At 43.0% G+C, this 24,516-nt stretch overlaps 3 protein-coding genes across 5 annotated transcripts; 2 read left to right on the top strand and 1 right to left on the bottom strand.

Annotated features, from left to right (window-relative positions):
- The first annotated feature begins 371 nt into the window (after window positions 1-371).
- Window positions 372-6,168, top strand: si:dkey-45d16.4 (scaffold attachment factor B1). Of its 2 annotated transcripts, none has more exons than XM_041934007.1 (7): window positions 372-467; window positions 1,237-1,359; window positions 1,618-1,759; window positions 1,911-2,019; window positions 2,680-2,770; window positions 3,938-4,123; window positions 4,619-6,168. In XM_041934007.1, the coding sequence occupies exons 1-7, from the start codon at window positions 431-433 to the stop codon at window positions 4,744-4,746; spliced, it is 816 nt and encodes a 271-aa protein (XP_041789941.1). In that variant the 5' UTR covers window positions 372-430; the 3' UTR covers window positions 4,747-6,168. The 2 variants fall into 2 exon arrangements, with proteins under 2 accessions (XP_041789941.1, XP_041789940.1); XM_041934006.1 differs by having other exon boundaries at window positions 3,935-4,123.
- Window positions 6,169-6,837: 669 nt separating this feature from the next.
- On the top strand, window positions 6,838-19,359 carry LOC121604162 (phosphoribosyl pyrophosphate synthase-associated protein 1-like). 2 transcript variants are annotated; one of them, XM_041933600.1, is made up of 11 exons: window positions 6,838-7,487; window positions 9,788-9,840; window positions 9,973-10,039; window positions 11,778-11,950; window positions 12,772-12,887; window positions 13,062-13,117; window positions 13,332-13,477; window positions 14,823-14,864; window positions 16,815-16,885; window positions 17,341-17,487; window positions 18,829-19,359. In XM_041933600.1, the coding sequence occupies exons 1-11, from the start codon at window positions 7,330-7,332 to the stop codon at window positions 18,985-18,987; spliced, it is 1,188 nt and encodes a 395-aa protein (XP_041789534.1). In that variant the 5' UTR covers window positions 6,838-7,329; the 3' UTR covers window positions 18,988-19,359. The 2 variants fall into 2 exon arrangements, with proteins under 2 accessions (XP_041789534.1, XP_041789535.1); XM_041933601.1 differs by lacking the exon at window positions 14,823-14,864.
- Window positions 19,360-22,194: 2,835 nt separating this feature from the next.
- LOC121604496 (GTP-binding protein Rhes-like) lies at window positions 22,195-23,788 on the bottom strand. The gene has a single exon (XM_041934028.1). It carries the CDS (start codon window positions 23,549-23,551, stop codon window positions 22,925-22,927), a length of 627 nt encoding a protein of 208 aa, XP_041789962.1. The 5' UTR covers window positions 23,552-23,788; the 3' UTR covers window positions 22,195-22,924.
- Between the last annotated feature and the right edge of the window lie 728 nt (window positions 23,789-24,516).

The following is a 24,516-nucleotide window of genomic DNA, read 5'->3' as shown; positions in this document are numbered from 1 at the left end:
ATATATTTTATTTGTATGTTTGTGTGCACCAAATGCTTCACATAAAAAATACATAAAATGAATGCATGAACATAAAATACTTGAGTAAATGTACTTGGGTACTTAGTTGCATTCAGCCAGATATTACTTATGCTATGTGTCCATGTCCTGGTGGCGGTAAGAGAAGACAGCTTCCACACTGCTGCAGAGTCAGAAAGCTGCAGGTGCTAGTGTGTCTTCTTCATCGCGCTCAGGACCACTGAAGCGCAGTCCTCTGGCTCCATCTTGCGGCCACGCGAAGGAAGCGCAACAAAAAGTGAAGAGCGGCGTCTCTGTTCTGCCGGATCCTGATCCTCCGCCAAGTTGAGTTACACGTCAGTGGGCAACCTGTACTGGTGGGTGGACGTGTACAGCGCGCGTCAGGCGGTTCCCGGATGCACCCAACAGAAACATGGAACGGGTTGTGGTGGAGGTGCCGATCAACAACGGTGAGAAACAACACCACCTGCACGTCTAGCGCGCCTTTCAACCACTTAGATTAACGTCTCCCGAACTGCATTTTGGTGCTTGTCTCGATCCGTGCGCACACGCTGCGCCTCCTCCTGCCCTGACGCATAGGTTGGGCATTGAACGCGCTGTAGCCTCTGTGGGGCTAACGGGGCTTTCCAGGCTGTTTGTCTCGCTTCTGTGCTTGGATCCTGGTAGCTGCAGGCTGCCGGCTGCTTGCACTTGTGCGCTGTGACAGAGCTGCTGTCAAACAGCAGTTGTGCCGCTGTCACCACTTACCTCTCTGCGCCAAAACACAGGCCCAGTGGACACCACATCATGGCTTTTTAGTTACATGCATGGTAATAACATGTAGCAGTGTCTGCAAATTAACTCATTCCTCTAAAACATATAAGACCCATGTTCATGTAACATAGGTCAGTTCATTCCCACTTGCAGTTTTATGCCAGAAAGTAATGGCTTGGTCCAATAAAAACACAGGGTTTCCTAGGTTACAGTAGGGTTAGCCCTGACATTTGCTCAAATTGGTATTTTTAATGCTAATAATACTAATAATGAGTGCTATTATCATGTAATTATGGGATGTATATTGGTTTCCTTTACATGAAGGTCAGAGGTCAGAGCAATTCTGAAACAGACCCTCTGTGAATGAATGTTTCCTGATCTATATCCCCATCTCACCTTAGTCCATTTCGACATATTTCCAGGCTGTATCTGTTCTATTCTATTGTCTTCTATTCCCAACTTCAGGCTTTTCCCTCGCCGGCCCTTCCACGACCCCCCGAAAGCGCCAGGTGCGTTTTTCAGCGCGGCATGACATCATCCTTCTGCGGGAGGTTATCGCCCAGAACCCCTTTGCCTCCAAAGAGCCAGGTTAGTCCTGCAGTCAGAGCTGCACTTCCTGCATGACAAATTATTCTAGCAGCGCTGCTGTGACATTTAATGTCTAAAACATCACTAGTGTTGTGTTCAGTCAAACAGTGAGGGGGCTCTTTGCACAGCTGCAGTCCACCACAACAGGCAAGAAGACCAATCAAAGGGAAAACATGATCTCCTGTCAACACAGACATGACTACACAGTTATTTCCTGTATACTGTATTTTCACATGTGTGTGAACTCACCTTCATCAGGACGGATCTGGGCCCGCGTGGGGGAGATCATCACTGCAGCCCTCCAAGACGAAAACTTTGAGGTGGACGCCAGGAGGTGCAGGGAGAGGACCATGCTGCTGCTGGACTACTACAAGAAACAAGACTTTCCCAGTCTGCGCCGGTTGGTCCAGTCACTCGGAGCCACATTTTAGGAGAAATTACAAACTGTCCTGCTTCCTGAGGACATTATGGCCCTGAAGTAGATGTGTGGTGACCTCGAGCGCCACCAAGAAGAAGTGTAATTAACGTGTGTGTGCTTCTGGTGTACTCAGGTTTGGAACAGAGAGGTTGTATGCTCAAAAGGAGGATCTGCTCCATGAGGTGTTGGAGCTGGAGGCTGAGAAGGGGCTGCTGGCCAGCGGGGAGAGCACAAAGTACCAGGTGGGTGTCAGAGCAGGTAAACGTGTTGTGTCAGCTGGCTGTAAGTCGCAGCTTCTGTCGCGCAGCTTCATGCTGCGATTTCTTCATTTTGACCAACTGAGATTTCGAACACTGCCGTGATTGTTAAAACCACAGCTTATTGTATAGTTCAGTGATTCCAAACATTTTAAGCTTGTTGCCAGTTTTCAGCCCCTCGTCACAGGTCTCTCATCTCTGCCTGTCTGTATCTGTGAGCACTTCTAACAATGTGTGATTTTTCTTTCAAAACATCATTCATCCAAATAATCATTAGAGGCCAGAAGAATACAAATAATAGCACACTTTCACTTCTTTCCTGCCTCAATATTCACCTATCAACCCCTCATATTTATCTTGTGACCCCCTTGGTGGAGTTCATCTCCTGTTTGGGAACCAGCGGTGTAATCTATATAATGTGAACTGATTTTTTCATCATGTTCTCTGTAACTACCTGCCCACTTCCCTTTTCTTCCTCCCAGAAGGATCCAGTTACAGTTAAACTTGCTGTTATTACTCTTTTTATAAGTAGTGCCATTTCTCCGCCTTCTGCTGATAATAGTAACTAGTCGCACACAGTTCTCTCATTTTCTCTGTTCTTACGGCTGCAGAAGTGACGATTAACCTTGCCCTCGTCCTTCCCAGGAGGATGAGCTGAGAAAGCGAGCCATAGAGGAACTAACTCTGCCAGAGCAGGACAAACCCAACATCACCATCGCACAAGCACCGTCTGCAGGTAAAAACAGACCGAGAGCTCAAGACAGGACAAGACTCTGTCGCTTCATACCCACAACACACAGTTGAAAGATTGCCTCCAAGGTCATTCCTTCTCAATCATTACATGCTGCTCAGTGGCAAGTTTGTTTACTCCTGGAAGATGACTCCGCGGACGGAATATGAAATAATGTGGTTGTAATAAAAGACGATGCCAAGAGGTAGAGGTGTGTTTCATGCTGGCGTTACATGTGCTGCATGAGTTTAGTTCCTCTCCAGGCATTGATGAAGTCCCAATAACTCACCTCTGTGCATCAAATGTACATGTTTCAATCTTTCCATGCCTTAAAATGGAGCAGTGTTGGGCTTCGATATAAGTTTTGTGGCAAAGTCTCTGTTTTCGTGTCAAATTTTCAAAACGGTGCTCTGGAAAAAAGGCTTTGGCTCTCAGGTTTTCAGGTCCTTTGGTAGGATGCCAGGTCTCACCATTCCTCCTTTTGTAGTCACTGTTTGTCATGCCAAAAAACAGCGAAACTTAGCTCGTAAAATACTGATGTGCAGCCACACCCGTCCCATCGTTTTATCGTCGCTCCAGCGGGCAACTTGATGGGATTGGCTCCATAGGTATGTGACAGGTGGATATAGACATGGCGTTGGCAGCTTATGTCACTCATATTATGTCTTGCAGCAAATAAAAAACACCATGTGGACATCACGTTAACAGGATTAAAAACTGGATTTTCATTGGAGGTTTGGTTTGGTAGGATGCTGATCATGCGGTCCACAGAGACTCATGCTTTCGATCTCTGATATTGTGAGGAAGACTTTAAGAGATTAGATCACTATGCTCCATTCATCCATTTTGCACCACCGGGTTTGTGCTGCTGGCTGTTGGATTTAAAATGACGACAACTACATCTTTGGAAAGTTGGATCTTTGTTAGTTGTACTTGTGCACACATTACTGTACTGCAATAATGACATTTGAAGTATGTGATTTCCACTGATCAGAAGAACTCAACGAGCCAATCCGCTAATGAAAGAACTTTTAGTGGGACTTAAATCCCAGAATCCCAACTGTAAATTTCAAGTTCAAGCACCTGCGTAAGCAACCATTTGCCCTTCTCAAGTGTCCTTAAGCATTTGTAATTTGTCTTTTTTTTTTTTGGACATAATTGCTGTCACAGCAGAACCAGAAGAAGACCGTGAGGAAATGGCCGAGCTCTCAGCGGCGCCCATGGCCAAGCGGCCCTGCCAGTGCTGCTGCCAGACCTACTCTGAGATTCTCAGCTTCCTGGAGAAACGCTCGGAGGCGGAGCAGCGGCTGCGAGAGGAGGAGCTCGCTCTGCGTCGGGAGGAGCTGGAGATTCAAAGGAGTAAGATTTTCATTTCGTCCGGGGGTAAAAAATACTTGTCCCAGCGATGTTAAAGGTGTCATTTAATGTGGACGATTGTGTCTTTCGCTAGTTTTAGAGCCACAGTTTGTCGCCGATGTTTTTTGTTGCAGATGAAGTTATCAGAACATTAATTCTAACTAAAATGGACAGTAAGTCATCCATTTTAAAGATGGAACATTAATAAACTCTAAAGATAGACAAAATTTTACTTTCAGGTTAAGTTTGCATTAAAGTTAGCCTGATAATCATTCTCAATTTCCACTGTACACTTGCACTTTAAGGACGAACACGTCACCTATCAGTGAAGTCAGTGACTTGACGTGTGCAGCTGTAAATGTCAGTTAAAAAGGATCAAAGTTTTCGTAAAAAACTGATCTCAGGATAAAAGAGGAAATAATAACAGTATGCTGAGTGTTATGCTGCCATTTTTGAATAACAGATTTCATTTCCCCTCTTTTTTTTTTAAACTCTCAGGTAAGATTGCTCTGGAGAGGGAGCGCCTGGGAGCTGAGAGAAAAGAGAGGGAACGGAGATTTGAGCTGGAGAGCCAGGAGAGGCAGGTCATCTTGGACCTGCTCAAAGAGAAGGTGCTGAAAGGCTGATCACCTGCATTTTGATGCCGTCTTAGAACAAATATCAAAGCATGAAGTATGGAAGAAATGTGATTGACTCTAAAAAGAGGAAAGAAAACAAGGAAGCAGGAAGTGAAAAGATCGGCGGTTGTTGGTTGTTACACGCACGTCATCGACCTGGTAAAATAGCCTAACAAATTCTAATCACAGATCCCACAGCCTGTGCAGAGAAGGGTGTGGGGCGGTGTCTTAGATGTGGTGAGCAACTGAGCCAAAACAAGCAGACAGGTGTGCCAGGTTGGCATGATTTATGAGTCCGTGGTGTTCACAGTGCAAAGGGACATCATTCTTTGTGGTTCCACGGTGAAGAAATTAAAACAAAACAAAAGATGCACGTACAGGCATTTAACATTCAAGTCCCGTAGCAGCTGAAGGTTTTTGAAAATCCTGCAGCACTGAAGGGATGGTTCAGGTTTTTTGATGTGAGGTCGTGTGAGGGACTTATGCAGTCAGTGTATTACCTACAGTAGACAGCAGGTCTGCACGAGCCCAGTTTGGAGAAGCAGACAGAAACAATGCTGCTGCTGCTGCTGCGGCTGCTTCCCTCATCCACAGCAGTGCTGTCAGTGCAGAGTCCACTTCTCCAAACCGGGCGTGCTCATCGCCATCTACTATAGATGATACACCACTCCAATCATCTTTTTTGCTTCAGAAGGTTCCTGAGTGATGTGAGCCAGAAGTATCGAAGTGGCAGCCATGATTAGAGCGGCTTGAATCCTCTAAACGCTAAGAAAAGATGCTTTGGTGCTTCCTTTTGATCTCTTGTAGCACAGGATGCACTGGACCATCCTTTATGAAAGGACATGTGATAATGCTGTTCCACAGTTCCTTGCTGCAGCAACATTTAAAGCAACAGCCTGTGATAACACTGGACTCTTTCTTAGCACCCTGTTGTTGTGGACTGAACAGAGGTAACCATCAAATATGTCCAGAAATTTGACAGTGCTGTGACAGATTGCCTGAAGCTGAACAGAGCGGAAGACTGTCCTGTTCAGGTAATCTTGTGCATGTGGACCATGGGGAGCTTCGATGTGGACGTGGCCTCCATCAGTGGCTCCCACATAACTGCTGAGGGCTGGGCTGTCGGCCAGGTGTGGGAGCCATGACCACGCGGACCGCCTTTTCCAGGAGAGACAGCAGTGCGTCACACATCTGATGAACAATGTCAAACACGGTTGTCTTTGGCACATCAAAGACCTGGGGGACAACAGTGTAGGATAATCCATGTGCCAGTCAGTGGACCACAAGGAGGACCTCTATATATTACACCCAGCCATGGGTCATCTCCCTCCTGAGAAGGGCCATCAGTGTTCAATAGTCAAAACATGTCTTTTGAACTAAGAGGGACATGGGTGTTGGGGTTGCATTTATTTTGCTCCTCTCCTGTAAAAGACAAACATAAGTGTATATAGAATAAAGTGTAAATACATCACTAGTGTGCTGTGCTGTTTTCCTTAAATCCCCATGACATAGCCTAGGTTTTAGAAAATGAAAGCATGTAAACAAGGTTTGTTCAACTAAAATGTTTAGAATTTCTATTCCGTGTAGAAGACTCGAAAGCTGAGTTTGTGTGGGTTCATCATGATCACCATCTACATTCGACTTAGAACAAAATGTGACTGCACATGACTCCAGCTGGCTTGCAGCACTATGTGGTTTAGAAATGAGGCCACACACAGCTCGATGTTATGGTGACAAATGTATTATGAGTAAATGTTGTAAAAACTATTTTGACATGGGATTTTATCCTAGATGAGCAGATCTACTCTCATGCTATCTGACACAGTGTTCTTCTCGTTATGTAAAGAATGACTGCCTTCTTTTCTCTTCCGTAGCGCTGCCTGCATATTTACTGCAGGAAAACTTTGCAGCCCATGTTTTTGGTCGTTGCCCTTTAATTTTAGGTCATAGAGTAGCCGAGCACGGATTGGTCAAAATTTTATCTTACACGCCCTCTGTTGTTTCGATGTAGTATCTGATTGGTTCGCTTTAACGTCAATCCCTCTCTTCATCCACCCAATGAACGTTTGCTCGTGGCGTTTTTCACCCTACAGCGGCCGCGTTGCTGCGGAGTTCACAGCAGCTACGTTTGAATACCACCGGCGGAGTTTTGAAGTTAGCGCACTGTAGCAGCGCCCAACAAGTTTGTGTTACACTTCGGTTCGTCTTCATGGTAACATAAACCGCTGAGTGTGTGTTCTGGAGACGTTAAAGACGTGGAAACACAGAGCTCCGCTTTCCATTTGCTGTCGGGTTTTTGTTGGACCAGGGTTTTGTGGTGCTGGTCGACGTGAAGGTGGTTGTTGACTCACTGTCGCCAGCACGAGTGTTGATCCCCACGTTGCATGTGGAGCATGTGCTCGTTGTTATTTTAGTTTATGTGCAGTTCTGCGTGTTACAACTTCCGTCAGTTTTGTATTTACTTTATAGGCTCACGATGGAAGTCTAACCAGGGCAGAGTTTAGATTTTAGCGTGGAAACTGCTCCTCTGTTCGGCTAATAAAGGGCGCTTTTGGGGAAACGTGAAACAGTATCACATTGACTTCAGAGAACATGCCTATTAGGCGCTTTGGGGGTCACAGGTCTCTGGTCTCTCACTCTCCAAAGCTGTCTTATGGTTACACCAAAATGAATATTTCAAGAAGTGGCTACCGTGTTTTCTCTGCAAACTCCACCAGCGCCTGCACCGAGCTAGCCAAGAAGATCACAGAGTAAGTGTGCTTCAGCTACACATCACCAGCATGATTCATGGCCTTTAATGTCTCTGATTAGGAGTATTGGCTGTTTTACCTGTCATGCACGCTGAAACTATGTGTGTTGGTTGAGGCCAGTGGGTGTTGCATCGTTTTGATTTTGATGCAGTTCACTTAGGCTGCACACACACACAAACACATGCACTGTGCATAATGTGGAAATAAGGTAACTCATGATACAGCATGTTGTCAACAAGATAATGGTGTGATGGCACATGGATCCGCAACACCTTACATATTCTACGTTGTGGAAAACATGCAAAATAATTAGTAAAAGTAATTTTAAACTTGAAAACAGTAACATAGGTTATGTCTGTACTAAGGGAATAATAAACCTATACTGCATCTTATATGCTGCATAGGTTTATATTATATACCTGTATTATATTATATAGATCTTGTGTATGGAGTCAAGTTTGGTTACCTGTATCTTTAGCTTCTTGTTACAAACTAATCTTAGCATCAATGCTTTACTACTAGGTGATCTGTTTGTGGGCACAATTTTCTTTGGGTTGACTGATATATATTTTAAATATTGTGTATTGTCCATATAGTCTTCTGTGTGCTGTGAAATGATCTTTTAGGAGTCCCTTGAGTCCTAACCTGACAGTAATCACATTTTGTGTAATTGTTGGCATAAAAATGATCCAACGTTGGCACAACATACTGCCAGAAATTTTGGAAACTTAAGTTAATAAAACTTCGAGGAATTGTTTGATTGATTGAAACCTTGTTCTGACTTTCGTTGTAAGGCCCCCTTATTAAGTCTGTGAAGCTCTTTTTCCCTTAATCATCATTTCCCTTAAAAGGCTGATTGCAGATTAACAACACAGTGTGTACATAGGAGGTACAGCTAAAATGAAAGATTTGTTTTATGAGATTATCGCTAATCTGGGTTTGCCTCTTGGCGTGGGAGATTCAGAGGAGCTGTCAGAGAGAATAATTGAGATCAAAGGAGCATAATGTGCAGACACTGCTCTGTCAAGGGAGTGAGCAGGGCAAACACACTGGATGTTACTCTGGCAGGCAGACATTATCTAATAGGCAGTGAGCCAGGGGGCATTTAAACGGGTATTGGCTCAGTAGAAAAAAAGGTGAAACCAGGTAAGGTGTGGAAGGATCTGATTGCAGTCCTTAGGAAAACACTGACTGACTCGGATCTCTACTAATACCAACATTTTTTGTTGTTGGCCGTCTGAAATCAGTGAGCCGCCATGTTTTTCCCAGCCCTGCAGACTTGTCAGACAGCCAAGCAAAAGTTGCATTGCTCACACGGTGAAAAACCGCTTAGCTTTCTCGGTTTTCACTGTTTGGCAACATTGCGGGACATTTACAGGGAGATTACGTTGCCATTCTGGAGCCACATAGAGGTTTCTTGTGGAGGAAAGGTCAAAATAACATGAGCACACAGAAAATGTTAATAAATACTGTGCTAAATATTTGCTTTGAGGTGCATATGGTGACTAGGCTGCAGTGCCCCTGGAACTGCAGTCATCTTCTTTTTATAGCCATGTGATTTTTTTATTTGTCTGCTTTTACAAATATATTTACTGCATGTTTATCTAATTTTATTGTAGTTATCTTAATTTTTTTCTTTCTAATCTTCTTATCTTTCTCACTATCTGTTCCTAACATGGGGGTTGCAATGAAAATTTCATTGACATGTTCAATGACAATAAAGACTCTTGAATCTTAGAGGCATCATGGTCAGTTGATGGCATTACATGAACTATTGGAACAAGGTTGAGGGATGTGAGCAGGGCGAGGCTGCAGAGGCTGTCTTGCCCGGAGGGATCCCGGCTGACTGTTATGACGGAGCCTCCTGTTGTCTGTTGACTCATCTGTGGTGTGATTTAAAGAGTCATCCAAGTTCATTTATCATGGGCATTCATGTTATTTGGCAGTTCAGTTTTCAAATTAACTCCACAATTTTCTGCCCAAGGCACAGCTGCATTCAAAATGCCTGGGCCTGTTTGCGTTTAACGTGATGCAACTGGACTGTTCTGTACTAAATGTACACATCACTGACAGCTTTGTTAGTGTTTGTGCCAAGTGCTTTTTGTGTTTGTGTGTTTTTATTTTTGACATTATGCTCTTTTAGAGATTTATAGTCTTTTCATAACAACAGCACTGAACTTCACAAAACCTTTAATTCATATGCTTCCATTATGGCTGCAACATTTTTCCCAAATCCCTCCAACAAGTAAATTATCTTCAGTCACTTAAGGTCACGGCTTTTTCTAACTCTGTGTTCCCAGACGCTTGGGTGTGGAGTTGGGCAAGTCGGTGGTTTATCAAGAGTCAAATCGAGGTAAGCCTGATAAATGTCCTAAACTCCCCCTTTTCCTCAATGAACGTCTAAGATTAATGAGCTGCATTAGTGCCTTCTCACTCGACTTTGCACGTTGACCCACAATGACTGTGCTTTTGTTTTTGTTTTCAGAGACTAGAGTGGATGTGAAAGAGTCTGTCCGTGGACAAGACATCTTTATCATTCAGACCATTCCCAGGTGAGACAGAAGAAAGCTCTCGATGCCTTAGTGTTTTATACTAAGAGTCATATCACTGTGTGTAATGTGATGGTCCCTCAGAGTATCCCCCAATTCTGCAACTCTTTTGAGCTTTTCAGCCTCTTTTGCCTCATTGTTTAGATATTACAAACCATTAATTTAATGTTTGCTTCACTCTCATCAGCCTTGTCTCCGGAGGCAGCAGGCAGCTGTTTTCAGCCAAAAAATAAAAGCTACGATAAATCCACTATCTACCTGCCTGGCGTGAAGTAGCAGACTGACAAAGTTAGCATCCTAGTGTCGATGAAAACTGAACATCTAGCAAACTACTGACCCAGATATTTGTATCAGAAGTTGGTGGAGGCCAGAGCAGCTAAACAGAGAGGGAATATTTGCCTCCATTTTTGTCTGTGTCTGATTTTAAACCGGTTAGCCACAACAGCTTTATAAGATAATTAAATGATAGATCTGTGTCTGACACCAAGTGACTAAAAACTGCAGACTTTAATGCATGTTTTTCCTAATAACCCTACTGTAATTACATACTGCATATGCAAGTACCATTCACTGTCAGTCACATACAAGTATTATTATATTATATTAGTCGGTATCCCCTCATAGGTTAACAAAGCAAAAAATACATTTCCTTTATACGACAAATGACTGTTAGAGACTGACTTTTTTTAACCAGCTTTTCAGTATCTTCTTATGATAACATTCACATGACTAAGAGCTTGTGACACAATAACATTGGCACAATTTATCTCTTCTCATTACTTTGCAATTAACTGAAACAAGTCAAAACATGGCTGCTTTGTTTACCGTGATGCTGGGAAGTTTTTTGTTTTTGTTTTTTTAATTCTAAATCCGTTTTGCCTGGGAGGTTTTATGCAAAATGAAGTTCACCTTTGCTGCAAATGAAGCTGGCCTAGCAACAACTAACTGTGGCCATTTGACTTGAACCAGGCGAGCCTGCTGTTTGTCCTCGTTAATCAGTTATTTGCTGTGATGAAGAGACACGCTCTGAAAGATGAGCAAAGTTCACAGGAGGAGAGGTCACGTTTTTGCAGCTTCCTGTATTGAGCGTGTGCACATCGAGCAGGTCACTGACTCGCCTGTCTGGGATCTCTGGTTTCAACAAGCTGTCAAGGCCAAAACGGCTACATGCAGTATCCTGTTACACAAACAGCTCTTCAGCTTTCTAAAACAATGAAACTCTCCCAGTCATCAAAATAGCAACAATCATGGCATCAAGATCTCACCACAGTTTGCAGAGTTTTGCTTTCTAGCCAGGGGGCAATGTGATTTCCTGTCAGCCAAATCCTGTCTTACTTTGAAGTGTTTTTCCTTAACACAACTTCATATTTAGGTCATGTGTAGTTGTGCAGTTAGCTATGCATCTCATGCATCGCAGCTTGATCAGTTATATTACAACAGCCAGTAACTTTTGAAGTTATTTTTGGCTTGGGCGTCAGACAAAAAGCAAAGTGGAGTCCAACTACAGGTCATTTTAAACGATGGGAGCAAAAAGAGGACACTGTTTATGAGATCGTCATCTTGTGCACAAACATTACGCCGCTGACTCATGAAGCCCATGTCCTTCTGTTTGGTTCGTCTTTGTATGTGACCACAGGTTCAGTCTAGTAACTAGATTGAGCCTGTGGACTCTAGTTGCACATCAGCACAGTGCTTTTGCAGAGTTGTGATATCTGATCTAATCTCTTGTGCTGTTTCTCAGAGATGTTAACACGGCCATCATGGAGCTGCTGGTTATGGCTTATGCCCTGAAGACGTCCTGTGCCAAGAACATCATCGGTGTCATTCCCTACTTTCCTTACAGCAAGCAGTGCAAGATGAGGAAGAGAGGATCCATTGTCTGCAAGCTGCTAGCTTCTATGTTAGCTAAAGCTGGTATGGACTGCGTGTTGTCATTTCTTTTGTCATTACTGATTTGTTATTTATACCCACTGAACGAAAGCCTGGGTTAAGGTCAATAAAAGAGACTTATCTAACAAGCGTCCTGATGACTGATCGGATCTCTTCTAGTCCGAGTCTCTTGATGTTTACGGATCCAGTCGCTGCCAGTTTGTGACTGACATTGGCGATTGATGATGTTACTTGTGTGTCGTCCAAAGGAGACAGTACCGACAAGCAGCTTTACCTGAAGTTAGCTATGTTATATAAAGTTCACCTGCCTAAATCCTTCTGGAGGTTACTCAGTCGCCCACAGCTCTCCATCTAAGATCACACTCAAACTCTCCACTTGGTTCCAGTTAATAGCCGCTGAGTCTTGAATGAGGGTTCAGCTCAGATGTAGAGTTTGTGTTTTATCCACATTACTATGGAAACATACATTGTGTTGCAGTGTGAATAGTGAAAATAATAATGGACCAAGGCAGTTCTCAGACTCATGATCTCCAAGACTGATGTAAAACTTTCTCACTTTAATGTATGTTTGGAATCATTTTATCACACAGAGTAAAGTTACAATCAGCCGCCTGCAGCTGGGTACAAATTACAGTGTGCAGGTCTGCTTGCATGATTTATGTGTTAAGCACTGACTCGTGCACCACATTACTTATAACTATTTTTTTTTGTTTTGTTTTTCTCATACTTGTGATTTACCGCCTTTATTCTCAATACCAGATGAAAGTACACAATTTTGTGCTCCAAAAGCTTCAGAAAATTGTTCAGAGGCCACACCAACTCATGCGCATATCTTTGTGTCGCAGGGCTAACTCACATCATCACCATGGACCTCCACCAGAAAGAAATCCAGGGCTTCTTCAGCTTCCCTGTCGACAACCTGAGAGCTTCCCCCTTTCTTATCCAGTACATCCAGGAGGAGGTGAGGCTGCATTACACTGTGTGACAGGGTTGTGCCACAGTTTCACGATGATGATGGTGTTCTACTGAACATGCAAATAAGTGTTGGAACTAAAGTATAGTTAAACTAATGATTCTTATGATCAAAGGTCAATTTTGTTTTCCAGCACTCATGTTCATATTTCTCTCTCCTCAGATCCCTGATTACAGGAACGCCATCATTGTCGCAAAGTCCCCTTCAGCTGCCAAAAGGTAACAAAGCCTCAAACACTGAATTTTAAGTCTCTGTTTTACACAAGTGCATCACTTCTACTGTCATAGTTTCGTTCTTTAGCGTTGTCTCTTCTTAGGTGTATTCAAGCTTCTGTGCAAAACTCCTGTCTTCTCTTTTTTGCCATTACTATATTTTTTTGTATGTGTTGTCAACTTCTTTGACTCTTGCGTGTCCGCATGTCGTCCGTCTCAGAGCTCAGTCCTACGCTGAGAGGATGCGACTTGGGCTGGCAGTGATGCACGGGGAGGCCCATCACTCGGAGTCGGACATGGCTGACGGTCGACACTCTCCCCCCTTGTCCCGCACCACCGCAGGACACACCGGCCTGGAGCTGCCATGTAAGACACACAGAGCCGGCTCACAAGTCTCTATGGCCTCTTTTTCTGCAACCCCTGACAGGCCTTAACAGATATGTGTTAGATGAGATGTACAGCAAACCACTGTAATATGTACGAAGTGAAAGAAGACTGACAACATAAGGCGGCAATACAACAAACTTATTTCACCACCTCAAGCAGAAGTACCCGATTGAGAACGAGGAGAGCCAGAAATCCTGCGAGGAGAGCTCAACGGCTTTTGTGAGTTCTAAACCGGGCAGATAAACTACACTCGCTCAGCATAGCATCACCGAATTTTTGGCAAGTTGTACTCTATTATTATATCTGTACTCTTTTAGAACCAAATCACCCCCACTGTTAATTTATGAATCCAAAAAGACTAAAAACAGGATAATAGTTAAAGATTTCATTGCTGACAAGTGTTAAGCAAGGCATGAAGACAGCTGAAGACAGCTGATGCATCTGCGGGAATGTTATAAATTGTTAATGGTTTGAAAGTGATGGAGTCACAGGCACTTTCCTTTGAAATAACCCGCATGATGTCAAGCTTCTTGAAACTGCAACCGCAAGCTAAATCAGCTCTTTTGTTGGGTGATGTGGAGAGCTGAGTTTCCAACAGGGACATGAGAGCGCTTGAGTCTCGAGCCGCGTGGTCATCGTACTGCGAGAAGAACGAATGCCGAGGCACATTGCCATCTTTTTTTTTTCTGTACTTATTGCCTTGTGAATACCTCTGCACTGGACCAGCAGCAGGGCTGACCCTCGCTCACAGTTTCAGCCTACTCTAAAAGCTGCCTAAAATGGTCAGCTTAAGACAAGAGTAATGACCATGCTGACCCTGCAGTCACACACACACACACACACACACACACACGCACGCACGCGCACACACCAGGCGTTGTTGTAGCCAGCTGTGAAATACTGCAGGTACTGACTCCTTTTTCTTCCTCAGCCAGATTTATTTCCCTCCTCATCTCATCTTGTCCCGTCTGCTCTCTTTTCAGCTGAATTTACCTTCTTCCTCTTTCTCCTCCTCAGCTCAGAAATGTGCTTTATGTCAGCCATGTCTCTCGTCCCTCCAACAGGAGCTGAATCAATCAATCTCTCTCTCTCTACCTCTCTCTCTCTGCCTTTAAACATGCATTGATTATGTGAGAAGTCAATGCATGGTTCAGAAAGGCTTCTTAAGACTGAGCACAGCTGCTCCGGGAACTCGATCCTCCCCAGGAAGAAGATGGAAGAATTTGTTTGGATATGACCAAGTGCTCTGCAATGTTTTCTGTTTGTTGTATGTCTTAATTGTGCATTAATATTTTCTGTACCATCCTATCTTTTGCCAACGCAGGCAGCAGACATCATGTCCCATTCCCTGGGATAGAGCTCCCAAGTATGACCATAATGCTTGTGCTACTTGTGCTACTTGTCTATTGTTTATGCCTCACTGCATGGAATGACAGAGAGTTACTGAGGGCTTCCACTTCATTTCACGTCTGGATGTTTAGCAATTGAAAGTGACAGTTATCCTGTAAGAAGTGTTAATTATATCCTATGAACTCCCATCTTGCCTAGTGTTAAGGCAGCAGTAATGGATTAGAAAACTTACTCACCTGTATGATTATATGGCCTCATCTTGACATTGTTGATAGCTGTGTATGACACCAATTTGTGCAGCAAAAGGAGTTGTTGCCCCGGACGTTGTAGCATCTAAATACTGTATACAAGCACGTCGGTATTTCACTTCAGGTCTGCGTATGTCTCCTCCCAATGCAGCAAAACAGTTATTTTTGGCTTCTGCCTGGAGCTAAATCAAAGCTGCCTCGAATGTTGATGGTTCTTATTGACGTAAGGTATTTCACACGCTGACCCCAGTTTACCACAGAGGTTATGAAGGAATTTAGGACGTGCGTTCCTGTTTCCAACTGTGTTCACTCAACCACCACAAAAGAAATACAATATGTTTTTATTAAATTCCTTTTTCTCTTTTTTTCAATTAAACTTTACACCTGGGTCAGACTTTCTGAAAAGAAATTCAAATTAATGAGGAAATCACACACTTGACTGTTAGAGCCAACCAGTCGTTTGAATGACCCACAGTGTCTGTCTGCACGTTGCCTTTGGCTGCACATTGTTTTAATAGCGGGGAGCTGCACTCTCCTGATACACTGAAGCACACTTGGATGCAATGAAATTGTTTTCCCAGACGTGTCAGTGATATCTGTTGGAAGCCCTCAGTCTCACATCCTCTGAATTTGGTTCTTGTGAATGTAAGAATTGTTACTGTCAGAAACTGTGACGTGACCTATATGAGTTAATGCTCAGGCTGTTAAATATTAAGAGTAAAGGGGTAAAAAGAAGAGTGTAAAGACCCAGCAGAGACATGAAACTGTCATTGAATAGCATTTTTTATAATGACTCATGCTCATTAACCCTCCAACTGTCTTTAGGTTATGGAATTGCATAAAACTTGGCAGACTTTTAATGATGAACTGGAGATTGTAGTTCATCAATAGTTTAACAAGTAATAGTAGCCTTGCCTGACTTTCATGTTTTTCAAAATTCTGCTTGTTTCCATTTGCATCTTTTTGCTTGATTTGATTTCCTTTTGTTTGAGAAAACTGTGTTTAGATTCTAGTTTCTCGGCTTCCTTTCTGACCCAGAAATCCTTGACCATTCAAACATTTTGCACAGAGGCCTTGCTGGATGGTCTTGTGATGGATTTGGGGACTGACCTCTGAACGTGCCTTGCTGTTGTTTGGAAGAAGGTTACTGGTATGGTCAGGGCCTCAGTGTGGGGGGACAGATGTGGTGGGTTCTAGACCTGGATCCGTTATTACTTGAAATCCCTCAAAGTACTTCAGACACTCTCGTGTGCATGTCAGAGACGTTAATTTGGGAAAAGCTCCTAGATGAGTTAAAATTTAAGTTGTAATCTATTAAAAATAGTGTGAGTAGATTGCAAATAATGATCGATCCCGGTCTACGGTTGCTACAAGAGGCTCAGTTCTACACCCACTTGTCCATCTACCACTATACCAGAAGTAGTCACATGCAGTCCCACCCTGTAAACCCCCCCTCAGTTCAGTCCCTCTTGATTTAGCAGCTGTATGACAGTGTCCCTCAGATCAGTCTTCAGCAGTCTGCACTTATTGGACTGGTGCTGTGGTAGCTGGAAGCTTGTTGGGGTAGAGCTGTCTTGCATGATGTTTTTAACCAAATCCCTTCTCACCAAATCTCCCTTAACTTAACCTCACTTCAAGAATCCGTTCCTGATTGGGGTCGCAGGATAGACCTCGATTATTTTCCCGCAAATTAATGTTCCATCATCTGTGTCTTGCAGTGATGATGGCAAAGGAGAAGCCGCCCATCACTGTTGTTGGAGATGTAGGAGGCAGAATCGCCATCATTGTTGTAAGACCTCAAGCTTTTGTGTGATGTACTTTTACTCGCAACAGTTCAACTATTCATTCCTCACACTGAAACATGGCATCTCATACAGCGCGAGGAATGGCTTTAATTTTCGGGTAGTCCCATGTTTTAATGTTAGAGTGAAGTTTTCAGACATTAGCTGTGGGGTTGCTCATATGCAAATTTGACAGATTCTTGTGGCACGTGTTAGTTGTTTTATGGGTTTTCATGTAATTCACTAAACATTGCTGATGTTTCTCATAAGGGCGATATTACCACAAAATATCACATCAAGGCCGAAGTGTCTCTGGTGATTTTTGTGCCTTTCTCAGTCAGACATGTTGACCCAAAAATACAATCCTAAATGCTGACATTCAGTTTTCCAGCAATCCAAATATATGTATTTTTCTTTCTTTCCATTTTACCATGTGACGCCTAACCCTGTGACCACTTTTCAGGATGACATCATAGACGATGTGGAGGACTTCATTGCAGCAGCAGAAATCCTGAAGGAGAGGGGAGCCTACAAGATCTACATCATGGCTACACACGGCCTGCTGTCTGCAGACGCGCCAAGACTAATAGAGGAGTCTGCTATCGATGAGGTAAAATCCTGTGTGGATGGCAGATTTATTTGTGTCATCCCCTCTGGTCATTGAAAGTAACACTCAAAGGTGCCTGGAAAAAGCATGTCAAATGTGTCTAATGAATTTGTTTTGCAAGATAAATCGGCAGAAGCTTCAATGTAAACCAGTCCCGCCTCAGTACATATGCATACTGCAGATCAGATCCGCCTCCCTAATGAATCACTCCCACAAATATCTTTGTTTTGCTTACGTTGGTTTACCTTTTTGAAATTGGTGAAACAAAAGCTCAGGTCAGTTTCGTGATGTGTCCCTTCACTCTTGTTTATGCTCAAATTTTCAAACTTTTTGTGCATGTTCATCATCAAATGCCTTGACTTATGTCCCAAGGAGGTTTTTTAAGACATTAAACAAAGAACGTCACTCAGAAAACAAACATTTTTAAGAAAATTTATTCCTGCGGACAGACAGACTTGAAATCAAACACTGTGATTATTCTGTTCACTTGACGTTTCAAACTGTTTATTTATTATGAACCTTTTAAAAAGGTTTAAGGGAATATTCCCCTGAACTGAGCTTCTCAGCAACTGTATTTGTAAGGTACAGTGTGAGGAATGGCTTTAATTATTGGGGAATCCTGGCAAGAGAGTGAGGTTTTCTCATTAAATAATTACACTAACATAGTTGTGGGTTTGTTTACATGTACAGTTATGTGCTCGTGTCATTTCCACATAGCATTTGTCTAAAGTCAATTATTCCCAGGGTACATACGAGGGATGTGCACGTTTAGTCAGCTAGTCGATGAAATGTTGCTTCTCTTGCTAGTCGGAACCAGAAATACTTGTTGTTTTATTGATGTACACATGCAGTGTTCACAATGGGCAGCGCAAAGTGCCGCACATTTCAGCAGCATTTAAAACGCGACTGGGTTATTGAAGAATGTCATTAAGACTTTCCAATTGCTCTGATACGCAATGTTCGTTTGCACAATGTTTAACCTTATAGATTGTCTTGTGTTTAGTTTTGACTGTTTTCTGAGCGTTTCCTTACTTTTAGATTAGTCGGCTTGTCTAAGTTTAAACTTCTGTTTAAACAACAGGAAAGTTAGTCGCTAGAAACATCTCAAGTACGTCCTGCCTCGCCTAACTCCACCAATCAAATGCTTATATTAAGAGTTACAGATTTCTAAAGTTGCAGACAGTCAAATTCAGAAGAAGCCCCATGGTTGGTCAATTAATTTGCCAGGTTTAGATCGAGAAGTTATGTTGCTACCTGACAGCCTAGGCCCAGGGCAGCAGAGTCCCTTCAGTCATGGGAAAAAGCTGGAACACATTCACTGAAGCTGCTTTCTCGAACCTCCAGGTGGTGGTGACCAACACTGTGCCTCATGAGGTGCAGAAGCTGCAGTGTCCAAAAATCAAAACTGTGGATGTCAGTATGATCCTGGCTGAGGCCATCCGGCGCACCCACAACGGAGAGTCCATGGCCTATCTGTTCCGCAACATCGCTGTGGATGACTGAGGCAACACACACTTACACTTACATTCCTGCACACACACAAAGCAAACATTACCAAGCACACACCAATGACCAAGAATCAGGTTTACTCCAATCTCTACTTTAGCCTGTTGTTCCTGTTTGTTTTGCTGTTATTATTGACAGAAATTGGCTTTATTTACTGTATGTTACATATGACGCAGCCAAACTCTGCTTTATTCCTCTGATATGTTACATATGGGACTGTGCAAACAATTAAAACTGTTTGACTGAACTAATATTTGCTTCCTACAATCTGAAAACATGAATTGAAAACATGAACAGCACAACGAAATGTATCATGTGCAGCCTCTCCGTACGCTGCAGAATTTGACAAATAAAAAATCTTTTTGGGTGAGTGAAGTTCGGTAATCTTTTTTGGACCTTGTAAACTTAACGTGACAAATGCTTGGACATACTTGAACAACTGGATGGTTGTAGCACAGTGTCACAGCTGGCATGAGGAAGTGCACATATGTTTTGCATTTTAAGTGTGATTTCTGGAACTGCTCTGTAGAGTGGCTTCACCTGAACCTAAATTTTCAGTTGCAGTTTCAGTCACAGCTGAGGTCGCTTGCCTCATGAAGCATGGAAAAGTATGAAATGTCACACTGCAGTGTTCAGTTACACTTTGTGCCAAATAGCTCTGCATTGCATGTGGTGTCATTTTCTACTTGCAGTATATTATACAGTACAGCACTTATCAGGCCATACAGTACAGTGCAGGAGAAGGATTTAGTGTAATGTAGGCAGGCTGCAGGGATTTAATTGTCGCAATGGGTTCCTTGATTTCTTTATTCCTTTTAATCTGTGTGACCTCTCTAACACAGAAGCCAAGCGGAAGATAAACTGATGAAACGATAGATAAAATTTCAAGTTTTGTGACCAGTTCTGGTTTGGTATGTACTGCAGATTTTTGCTCTTTACTACTGTAGGTGTTTAGTATAGAATCACTAATAATTAACCTTTAAATTACATTTTAGGGGATAATTTCCAAATTTAAATTCAGTTGTAAACTTATCAGTCAGAAAATATAAGCATGTGACACAATCTGACTAGACTGAAATACAACTTTATATGCATGCAACACACATACTGCTGACATTTCATGACATTCTATTTAATAATGTTGCTGTGTTCTGTCCAGGACCCTGAACTTGTTCTAAACGCCTCAGAGTCACTTTAATCTGCTGAGGAGCTTTGACCAAGTCCAGGGGCGAAGACATCTAACAAATTGAGTCCCAGCCATATGAATGGCCTCCCTCCCTCACTGAAATCTGATCGTTGCATGCTAATAAAAGTAATACTTAAGTAAAGGTAGTGTCCCTAAAATGACTATCCAGAAGCCAAATATCTCCCAACAACTATATATCTACATCTCAGATGTAAGTCAAAGTAGAGATCTGTGTTATGAGATGACAAATCCACACACCTGCTCGACTGTGAAGCTGCAAGGCCTCCTTCCCTTCGCAAATGAACAAGAGCGCAGTGCGGAAGAATGTTTAAATGTGGACTGAAAGAGGAACTGCCAGCAAACGTTTACCCGGCCACTTCCTCAAATTAAAACAGGAAACTTGGTTCAGTCTAATCTGATAGTGTGTGTGTGTGTCTCTGTGTGTGTCTCTGTGTGTGTCTCTGTGTGTGTCTGTGTGTGTGTCTGTGTGTGTGTCTGTGTGTGTGTGTGTGTGTGTGTGTGTGTGTGTGTGTGTGTGTGTGTGTGTGTGTGTGTGTGTGTGTGTGTGTGGTGGCTGGACCTGAGCACTTCAACTGTCTGTGCTCGACAGGTTGCATTTAGGGGAACCGTGCACAGCTATTTCAGGAACTGCACAATGATTTGATTCATATTGTCTACTGGCTGAGCAGGATTTTTATTTTCAACTTTGTGATGCTGTTGGGTTCATTTTGCTTAACTTTGAAAACCAAACCTACTTTGACTGGTTTGACTGGGATGTCACAGTCGCTCTCATCTTCATTTGGAATCGTTCTCCAGAGATGTGAAAAGTGTTGTTTCAGTTGTTTACTGCCTGCTAATATCTGTTTTACGTTTCACGAAAGCCAGCTGTGATAGATGAGAGATGACGTCATTGCTGCCCACAGTGATGACAGACAACAGCCTCAAAACACATTTGTTTGGTTCGACACTCAAAGGTGGAGCAGGTTATTCTGGAGAAACTTTGATATTGAACACACTGTGAGGAGATATTCTCTCGGTCTGCTAGCTGTCTATTCTGTGTGTGTGCTACAAAAAAAATGGCTTTATACATTTTATGCCTCTGTAAATGGGAAACAAAGTGGCTCAGAGTCTGACCGTTGGAGAGGGAATGGTAACACAATGCAGTGAATTTTGTGTTAATATTAAAGCCACAAACCAAAGCATTTAAAATCTGAGTGAAAACCACTGGACATTTCCTTAATATGTAATTTTAAAGTTTTAGGTTGAAGCCACATTAGAGGAACAAGAGGATCACCTCTGTACTAGGTTCAGTGAGTGTAATGAGTGTTTTCCATCAACAGATGGCGACAGAGATCTTGAAATACTGCAGGATGCCAACAGAAACGGGAACAACACAGAATACTTGACACTTGTTGGCTTATTCTGTCACATTTTGGATGAAAATGGAGCTGTGGCTGTAAAAGAAGAAAGTGAACAAGCTGGACCCCACCCAAAATACTCAGTGCTCACCGTTCTATAAACGTGCATTGCATCTTTACGCTTCTGTATTTCATAGTTTGTTGTCGTATTTCTGCCTTGAAATGAGAATATCGGTGGCCTGAAAAACATCTGTTTGCTTTAACAAGTATTAAGGTGAAAGTGGCAGATCTCAGTGCTGCCCTCCTTTTATGACCCCATGAAGAACGCCTCTGCAGCTTCAAACATATGTGAAATTAATCAAATCATAGTCAAAATGACAGCAGTCCTACATTACAGCACTTTATTGCTGTAGGTATAAAATGTTTTTGCAGCATCTTCCATGTATTTTATGTATTGTTGTGTTTGTTCATTTATTTCTGTATGTTACCATTCCTTGCTGCAGGCACATCATTTCCCTAAAGGAATAATTTAAATGTTCATGTAATGAATGCGTGATGTGTTATTTGCTTTTGATAACATTCCTCTTGTGCCCAGTTATTTAAGTCAAAATGATTCTCATCTAGCTGCATTAACAATTTCACACGAAAAATTTTGTTTTGTGCTTCTTTTATTAGACATTTAGATCCACATTCCACTTACATTTGTCAAACAGCAACATAGTAACATTTGTGAAAATATGCCATAAGAAAAAATTCTAATTTATAAAAAACAAAAACAACCTAAAACATAATTTCGAGCGGACATCTGAAATTGGAAAGTGCATTAATAGTTAACATTTGCGTTTCACCGCTTCTTCTTCTAAAACCTAAGAATGATGTCATGCTCAATGGCAAAAAATAATTAAAAAAAACTGTAAACATGATGTGCTACAGATGAATTATTCAATTAAAACAATTTACAGAAGACATACAACTTTTGCACATACTACAGCATATATACACACTTCCTCTCAGTAAACAATCTGTTGGCAACAGTCGAATATTTTGATGCAAAGCTATACATTGATCTAAACACCAGCAACGTGTCACCAAATAAGCAGCAACAACATTACATCAAGTAAACAACTGAGTGATTAATGGATCTTTTCTTCTTTCCACCGGCGGTCTGGTCAGGTTAAGTTTCAATACTTTTCCTCTCAGTCGTGAACCCTGAAGTCTTTGTGGGTCCAGAATCTCTAACAGTACCTCAGCCAGGCAGCTCTTCTCTTTACACTGAAGCCAAACAGGCTGTCTTTCCTCTTTCTGAGTGTTCAGCAGCACTGAGTTGCACAACGTTCTCTCCATGCTCTCACCTCCTCATGAAACAAAAAAACCAACACTTCTCCTCCCATTATGACAAAATACAGCTGTTGGTCTTGTTCATGGGCGGCCGGATGCTGGTGTCTTTCGGAAAGGTCTCCCTGCGCCTGCGTAGCGCTGGGCTGAGCCGGCTGGGAAGGTTCGCCTGCTGCAGGAGCTCTTTGAACACCTCCACCACGTTGGCGTTCTCCTTCGCCGAAGCCTCCAGGTAGCTGTTGTTCCAGTCCATCTCTACAGTTGACAGCACGTCCTCGTTCGAGACCTGACGCTCCTGCTCCCGGTCCACCTTGTTCCCCACCACCACGATCGGGGTGTACTTGTCTTCCTTGATCTCCAGAATCTCATCGCGGAGGCTCTTGACTGCCTCCAGTGACTCTGGGTCATCCACAGCGTACACCAGTGCGAAGGCGTCGCTGTTTTGGATGGACAGCTTACGCATGGCCGGGAAGGAGTAGCTGCCGCTGGTGTCCAGGATCTCTATTGTGATCTTGACCCCACCGATGTCATACTCCTTGCTGTGCAGCTCCTCCACTGTGCGCCTGTGTTTGGGCTCAAATGTGTCCTGGAGGAAGCGTTGGATCAGGGCTGTCTTGCCCACTCCTGCTGCCCCCAGAAACACTAGACGCACCTGGGTCTTCTCCTTCACCTCCAGAGACATGCTGTGGCTTTTGCTGCTGGCCAAAAGGAGAAGAAAATGTCCCTAAAACTGTCTCAGTTACTGTAAAACTGACTGCAAATTTCACCTGTCACCGACTTTTCCTTTTCTAAAGAGTTTCCCCTGAAAATCTCCTTTTTGAGAGTTTCTTGTGAGTCTTCTTCTTGAGCTTCACTCCGTTGCTTTTAAATAAAACTCCCAGCTTTATTTTTTGTGGCTCTCTTTCAAAGATGCACAGAGTTGCTCATTGGATGCTCCTCTGTGTCTGATCCCACACACACGCTGCCTTTTATGCCTGTTTTGGTGAGAGAGCTTCCATGCCCTCCTGCTGTAGCAACCAATCAGCAGAAGGCAGCCTGTTGAAGTGTAAAATCCAGGCAACCAGTGATGGCAGAGCATGTAAATCAGCGTACAGGGGAGAAAGGAGGTGATATCAGTAAGTGAATAAACAGCAAGCGGAGCGTGGAGAATGTGTGAGCAGGGACCTGATTATAATGTCAGGCGGTCACAGGGTACCGTAGAGGAAACACATCATCTCCCTCTCATTGTTTTGACAATATAAGGAAACGAGGACACAGTGACAAATATTAGGAAATCTCTTTGAACAGCCAGTTCTGTTCGGATTCTCTGGCAGCAAAGAGTTGAGCACAAAGAGTGGTGTTAGTGGTGTCAAATCCGCAAGAAGTGCCTTTGCAGTTGATTGATGAAATCCTATTTCTTTGACAGGCTGATCCCATAAATGAGCAAACCTCACTACAAGATGTGTCATAAATTCAGATGATTCAAACTCTGGCATGCCATTGTGGGGACATGAACATGTTTGGCATGTTCTGTAGCCAGTTATTAGACTGCAGCAAAGAATCGGCTGGTGACAGGCACGCTAACTGGCGTATCAGGTGAGTAATAAATAGATGTCATTATTTACTTCCTGGATCCTCCCATTTTTTTGTGCCATGAATGAGAACAAT

This window comes from Chelmon rostratus, chromosome 3, assembly GCF_017976325.1.
Source record: "Chelmon rostratus isolate fCheRos1 chromosome 3, fCheRos1.pri, whole genome shotgun sequence".
In the NCBI taxonomy this organism is placed as follows: domain Eukaryota; kingdom Metazoa; phylum Chordata; class Actinopteri; order Chaetodontiformes; family Chaetodontidae; genus Chelmon; species Chelmon rostratus.
Note: the sequence above shows the minus strand (reverse complement) of the source record. Positions and strands in the feature narration are given on the sequence as shown.

Excerpts from the sequence above, each read along its gene's own strand:
- LOC121604162 (XM_041933600.1), top strand. The coding sequence starts at position 7,330 with ATGCCTATTAGGCGCTTTGGGGGTCACAGGTCTCTGGTCTCTCACTCT. Across the intron at positions 12,888-13,061 it reads TCCAGTACATCCAGGAGGAG|ATCCCTGATTACAGGAACGC; the intron begins GTGAGGCTGCAT and ends CTCTCTCCTCAG. Across the intron at positions 13,118-13,331 it reads TCCCCTTCAGCTGCCAAAAG|AGCTCAGTCCTACGCTGAGA; the intron begins GTAACAAAGCCT and ends CGTCCGTCTCAG.
- LOC121604496 (XM_041934028.1), bottom strand. The coding sequence starts at position 23,551 with ATGTCTCTGGAGGTGAAGGAGAAGACCCAGGTGCGTCTAGTGTTTCTG.
- si:dkey-45d16.4 (XM_041934006.1), top strand. The coding sequence starts at position 431 with ATGGAACGGGTTGTGGTGGAGGTGCCGATCAACAACG. Across the intron at positions 1,760-1,910 it reads GACTTTCCCAGTCTGCGCCG|GTTTGGAACAGAGAGGTTGT; the intron begins GTTGGTCCAGTC and ends TGGTGTACTCAG. Across the intron at positions 4,124-4,618 it reads GGAGCTGGAGATTCAAAGGA|GTAAGATTGCTCTGGAGAGG; the intron begins GTAAGATTTTCA and ends TTAAACTCTCAG.